This window comes from Schistocerca cancellata, chromosome 11, assembly GCF_023864275.1.
Source record: "Schistocerca cancellata isolate TAMUIC-IGC-003103 chromosome 11, iqSchCanc2.1, whole genome shotgun sequence".
NCBI classification, from domain to species: Eukaryota; Metazoa; Arthropoda; class Insecta; order Orthoptera; family Acrididae; genus Schistocerca; species Schistocerca cancellata.
In genome coordinates, this window is record NC_064636.1 from 119,617,739 (window position 1) to 119,624,799 (window position 7,061).

General features: G+C 42.9%; 1 protein-coding gene across 1 annotated transcript; it reads left to right on the forward strand.

Moving 5' to 3' along the window:
• The first annotated feature begins 231 nt into the window (after positions 1-231).
• On the forward strand, positions 232-783 carry LOC126108305 (speckle-type POZ protein-like). Its single transcript, XM_049913526.1, has one exon. The coding sequence runs from the start codon at positions 232-234 to the stop codon at positions 781-783; it is 552 nt and encodes a 183-aa protein (XP_049769483.1).
• The last annotated feature ends 6,278 nt before the right edge of the window (positions 784-7,061 follow it).

Below are 7,061 nucleotides of genomic sequence, written 5' to 3' on the forward strand. Positions count from 1 at the left end.
CTGAGTCAATCACACAGCGTGCAGCACAACACAGGGCGCATTGTCTGAGGAGCTGAATTTGTTAGCGCCATCTGTCATAGCTCCGATGTATTTCCAGACTCCTATTCATAGGAAGTTTTTCGTTCATTTTCATCACAGCTGGTTGTCGGTTTCATTAATCTTCACGATCTCGAGAGTTTTGTGTAAGGGCAAAGCTCTTCTAAGTTACTCCATGTTTCAGAATCGTCCACAATGGAAGCAGTGCAGGAGGTGAGCTTGGGCGCCCTGCTGGACGCTGGGGACGGCGCCGTGGTGGCTCTGGTGGCCGGCGACACGCGGCTGGTGGCGCACAGGGCCGTCCTGGCCGCCAGGAGCCCCGTGATTGCCGCCATGTTCCGCCACGGCACGCCGGAGGCCAGCAGCGGCCAGCTCGCAGTCCCTGACGTGGAGGGCCCGGTACTGCAAGAGCTGCTGGGCCACCTCTACACCCTGCAGGCGCCCCAGCTGCCCGGCATGGCCCACCAGCTGCTGGCCGCCGCTGACAGATACGGAGTGTCCGTCCTGAAGGCAGAGTGTGAGCAGCAGGTGGCCGCACAGCTGTCCGTCGAGACTGCGGCGGCCACCGCTGTCCTCGCGATTAGGCACTCTGCTGACAGCCTGAAGCAGGCCGCCGTCGCCTACATTAAGGCCCACTTGGTCACTGTGATGGCCACGCAGGGCTGGGCAGATGCTATTCGTAGACAGCCTGAAGATTTGATCGAAGTGTGTCGGCTGGTATCTGATCCGCCAGTGGAAGCCAGGTGAGCACAAGACAAGCCACTCATCTGTGTTGCCCACTTTTAAGTATATGTGTATATCTGAGTCTTAAATATTTCCCACTCAGAGTGCTTAGCTGTATCGGCGATGTTAAATATGCCATTACCAATGGCCTTTTCCGATCGTTAATGATGTCTTCATTGACTTCTCATATCAGTTTAATTTCAAGTCTAAATGAACTATGTTAATTACCAGATAAATTAGCTAAGACAAATCTTGGCATATAATAATGTTTTGTAGCTTCATACATTGTTTTCAAATCATTTGCACTCAATTTTTACGTCATTAGGATATGTACAAAAGCTGTTATGTAGGCTCCTTAATTGGTTCCTTACATGTTTTCTAAATAATTTGATAGATTTTTTATTGAAATGATGTGGAAGTAATTAGTTCACTGGATATGTATACATGAATAGCGCTAACATTAATGAACATATTCTATCTTTTTACTTCTGCTCCTGCAATTACAGTTAAAGGAAAAATTTTCGTATTAGATGCTAACAGGTTTGAAGCACAAATTCGTCCATGGAATGGAAAGATTTGTCAAGCAGAAATGGTGTGTGTTTAAATTCGAAACTTGGTTTGTAGCAGCCAGAAATTTTAAATTATTTTACTGGGAAAATTAGCAAAAAATGTTCTTGGTGCATATTTAAATCCTTTCCGAGCCACTGACAGCTTTACAATGGATAATGACATTCATACATCCCTCTGGTGTTGTAGCTGTAGACGTCACTCTTCTTCTAAAATTATCGTGGTTTATTTATGCTGAATTTCACAAGCTACTTTATGTGCTTTAATGGTGCAGTTTAAACGCCTATGTCCATTAAGGATTACCTACATCACGACTGTGTGTGAACACCACAAGACATGCTTTCTGATCGCTTTTGTGCACCTAATACTTTCTTTGTAGTTGGTCAGTTTACAGCATGCCAGCGGATTTCGTAGTGTGGTAATCACATCAGGTTAATGTCTATCCAAAAATAATTCTCAACCCTGAACCACCCTTAAGAACACTACCGAAACTTGTGTGCAAGACTATATGAATGCTAACACTGGCTGCATCGGTGACAGATTGTCAGACATCTGTCAGCAAGGGGCTACCTCAGATTCAGAGAAGAACGTTTCACAAGGTTGGCAGAAGCGCTTCTCTTAAATAATAGTTCCTCAGCTATAACTGCAGATATCTGCAGGTTCCAAAAATTGCTGTTTTACCCAAGAATGATCTCGAGGCCACTGGCCCATTATGCCAGAGGGCCTGGAAGTGGTAAAGCACTCTGTCCAGCATTGGAGACAATATGCTGGGCCATGTTAGCAATAGGCCAGTTCCAGTGGCTTGCCAACTCCATGTGGCACATCCCCCCATCCCTTGCGCAAACTGCCACAACATGAAAGCTGCTATGTACTCTCCAACATTCTATCTCTGGCTAAATTCTACCGCATTCCCAGAAATTGACTCGTTAAGTCAGCTGTTGGATAGGACTGCGGTTCTCTCCCCATTGTGGCAGCACAGACAGAACACACAATATTGGTCAACAGAGGAAGAGGCGTGTCACCTCTGATTACCCAGTGGCGCTAGATGCCAAGGCTCTCATTATGCAGTCACCGGCATCCAATCGCATTAAACATAACAATAACAAATGTGAAAATGAGGCTACCCCTTTAGTCCTCTCTCTATCAAGAGTAAAATTTTATGATGGGAGTATCTTAGGTAGTGTGCCATGAGGAAGCACAGATTATAATGTAATGTAATATAAATCTTACAGTCAAATTGTTTCCTGTATAGCAGTGATAATTTGAAGTCTGCCTTACCAATCTGAACATGTGCACTACATATTAGATCACCTTCCAATACACAAACATTCTCACAGATACTGTCTCAGCTAGTCAGACAGACACACTGCTGCTGTATTCTTTATGTTAGAGAAATTTAATGTCACAGACTCAGTCTACACAATCAAAAATCTCAAATAAATTTGATGCAGCATAATAATATTCACGCTTTTTAGCTTTTTCCATAGATAAAAATAAAGATAATTAAAAACAATGAAGACTCTGCAATGGAACCATGTACCTCTTCAATGTATGGTTTCCCTGAACAAAGGGAAAAACGTGTACAAAAGTTTAGTTTGCGAGGATGTCCTCATAGCCACCATTCACTACAAGGACCAATTTAACTCTAGGACTCTCACTGACAGTCATTCATATATCAAATGTGTCTGTGTGTGTCTGTGTGTGGGGTTTCAGTCATTCTGCATATGTCCAAAAGAACACATACCACATATATAAAATTAAGGCGAGACAGCCAGGAACACAACAGCCCAGAACTCGTGTTCAATTAGCGAAATGCCGCCAGTAATGAGAATAATGCCCAAGGGGCAGTATATTAGTACTGTATGGATATGTTGACAAATAGAGGCCGACAGGAGGCCTTTTAAGATAGTCCATGTAGTAGCGGATGGCTTAGTGGTCAGAGGAACTGCCCAGTCAGTAGGAGGCCTGGGTCAGAATCCCAGTCTGGCACAAATTCTCAACTCTCCCCATTATTTTAAATGAAGCCAATGTCTGTGATGCCTTTGCGTCTTAAGAAAATGTTTGTTGTGTGATAGCTGTGACATGATATGAAAACTGCGAATGATTGACCCCAGACAAAAAGAGCTGTTACATGTGACAACAGAACAAAAGAACACATTTAACTGTGAGACAGCAGCGGCAAGATATGAAATTATTAATGCTCTCCTTATTTATTCTGTTTCAAGATCAACAAGAAAATAGAAAGCTACTAGATAATGTCGCTCCAGTGAGCCATAATGCCTATATTGTTCACTGTTTGTGAACTGGCAAGATAATTGTCATCCAGAGGGTGTGTCCTGGGTGCTTCCTATACAAGGCTGTACGTTCTCTGTGACACTATGGGCAGCGTTGCCATTGTCATTGCTACATACTGTAAACCTCTGTGATAGAGGAATAATTCCGAACGCTACACTATGTTGCGTGGCAAATACCCCCCGTCGTCCGCGAATATGGTCCACCATAGCTTTATTGTGGACCTAATTCAATGGTTCAAGGTGCGTCAAACATGCAACTCCCTCGAGAGAGCAACATGGATCAACACGCCAGAGGTCTGGCCAAGCACAACAGTAGGCAACAACACCCACGAGGTTACCAATGAACGCAAAGACAACCAAGCCTCGGAATGGTAAACAAACCAGATGTCCACAATCTACAGTAACCACGCAACTTTCCCACATGATAGTCAACCTGGTACACAGAAACATCGATCATAGTTTTAAGTATGCATACCACATAAGTTTTATTTCCAATACAATTTATAGATTTAGCACCATTCATTACTCTTATCGTCGTAATAGGATAAATGGGCAAGCACAGAGATTGCACATCACGATATGGTCCTTACAAACTGTGTGAATCCATGGATAATTAGTGGCAACATCACTCAGATGATGCCCTCTATTACTGGAAGGTTACCAGATATTCCTACCCTGACTGAGCCCAGAACAACTCTTTATTCAACATATCATTTAATGTGACATACATGACGTACCCATATTTATTTCTTAGTTTTGACGGATTCCGCTTGCACTGAGTTTAACTTCATCTCCCTCTTCTAATTTTAATTGCACAACATCTCCATAGTACAGCGTGTTGATTCAGCTCGATTCGATTCCTATCGAACGTGCGTTGTAAGCCTTTCCTCTATCTACATTATGTCAGTTGCAAGAGGTGCCACTACTAAAGTGCTGTTTTGACGGTTGGTGATTAATCTCAGTTCCACTTCAGTTCCGTTCATATCGACGATTGTTGTTTCCCCCATTAAAATTGTCCCAGTTGCCTCTTTATTCTGCTTGCGATCGCACATGACGGTGTACTCGAGGTCGCCCTATCATTCCACCACTTATTATTTCTGCGTGATGGCTCACATTAGTTTATTTCCTAATATTTCTTCTTCTTCCTCGCATTATGTGTTACATGCACAAACTCACGGAGAACATTCTTGAAAGCGTCCACACTATCCCTACATCGTCTGGCACGTAACTGCTGAAAGTTCATGGATAGTTCGGATAACAGAACCTGATTAATTAACTTGCGCTACACGGGGCACCCAGTAACTGATCTTACTTAACTCATGTCTCGAAGTGTTTCATTGGGCTTCTCAGTCTTGCCTATTCGTAATCTTCAGACATCATTGTTTTATTCAGCGTTTCGCCTCACGTAACCAATAGCTGGTGTGGGAAGCTTCTCTGAACTCCCTGTATGATCAACTTATGGCAGCAATTAACCGCATTTTCCAAGCTGCCGATCTTCTTCATCTTCATCTATACTCCGCAAGCCACCTGACGGTGTGTGGCGGAGGGTACTTTGAGTACCTCTATCGGTTCTCCCTTCTATTCCAGTCTCGTATTGTTCATGGAAAGAAAGATTGTCGGTATGCCTCTGTGTGGGCTGTAATCTCTCTGATTTTATCCTCATGATCGTTCCATGTGTCTGCAGATAAACTCCAATTTATATTCGAAAGGCCAGGATAGTGGTACAGACTATCAAATTCGGCGATCGAACACTACCGATACAGCGTATTTTCACTGTCCCAATAATTTTTGATGTTCTGCCATGACACTGTTTGTAGGTGAAAGCCATGTCAGGCTCATTCCTGTCTCCACTTCTGCTAGTCTCATTTTCTCCACATGACACAAAACATTTTGGTGCAGGAGGCTGGTTCTTTTCCCTGCGCTATTTTCATAGTTAATGGGGATAACAAACCTCCTTAATGGGAGACAATAGCTGTGTGACAGAGCGCTCTCCGTCTCGTGGCCCGCTGTCTGTGGCACGCTGACTTGTGTGTGACAGGCATCCACTGAACAACATACTGGGAAGTCTATCGTACACACCTGTTACGTTACGTCAGCTCGAGATCATCTCTTTCCCAATTCCTGTTCCACTTGTTTCAGATAGTTCTCTTTGAACATTTTGCCACCTTCCACATGACATATCTTACGGGATTCCTCGTTTCTTTGAAGGCCTCATGTGTTTCTGTTTCATTTTTATGTATCTCGTCTATTCTCTTCGTAGTCTTGGATATTTCTTCCAGGAGTTTCTTCTACTATGTTTTTACCATCAGGTTGCAGTACAGCCAGAAGTTTCGTACATCGATTCGCTACTTTCAAAGCCAGAGTTGAATGTTTCCTGGCTACTACCACCACGTTCTTGGCTCCTGTGGCATTCATCTTTCTTAGCTTCAGTTACTATTTGTTTCGACAGAGCTGACACCTTCTCCACGTCCGTCATCTCGTCTCATCTCAGTTACCTGTCGATCTCTTTTTTAAGTCTTTAATTGCCTTCGTTTTTTTGGCTCCTTAGTTTTAATAGTCATGGGTGACTAGAATTCGGTGGTAGAAAAAGGAAGAGAAGGAAACGTAGTAGGCGTGGGGGTAAGGAATGAAAGAGGAAGCCGCCTGGTAGAATTTTGCACAGAGCTTAAGTTAACTATAGCTAACACTTGGTTCAAGGATTATGAAAGAAGGTTGTATGCATGGAAGAAACCAGGAGATACTTGAAGGTATCAGATAGATTATATAATGGTAAGACAGGTATTTAGTAACCAGGTTTTAAATTGTAAGACATTTCTAGGGGCAGATGTGGACTCTGACCACAATCTATTGGTTATGAACTATAGATTAAAACTGAAGAAACAGCAAAAAAGTGGGAATTTAAGGGGATTGGACCTAAGTAAACTGACAGAACCAGAGGTTGTAGAGAGTTTCAGGAAGAGAATTAGGGAACAATTGACAAGAGGGGGGAGGAAAAGAAGTACAGTACAAGAAGAATGGGTAGCTTTGAGAGATGAAATAGTGAAGGCAGCAGAGGATCAAGTAGGTAAAAAAACGAGGACTAATTGATATCCTTGGGTAACAGAAGAGAAATGCAATTTAATTGATGAAAGGAGAAAATGCAAAAATGCAGTAAATTAAGCAGGCAAAAAAAATACAAACGTCTCAAAAATGAGCATGACAGGAAGTGCAAAACTGCTAAGCAGGGATGGCTAGAGGACAAATGTAAGGATGTAGAGGTATATATCACTAGGAATAAGATAGATACTGACTACAGGATGTAGAGGTGTATATCACTAGGAATAAGATGGATACTGACTACAGGAAAATTCAAGAGACCTTTGGAAAGAAGAGAACCACTTGCACGAATATCACGATCTCAGATAGAAACCCAGTTCTAAGAAAAGAACGGAAAGCAGAAAG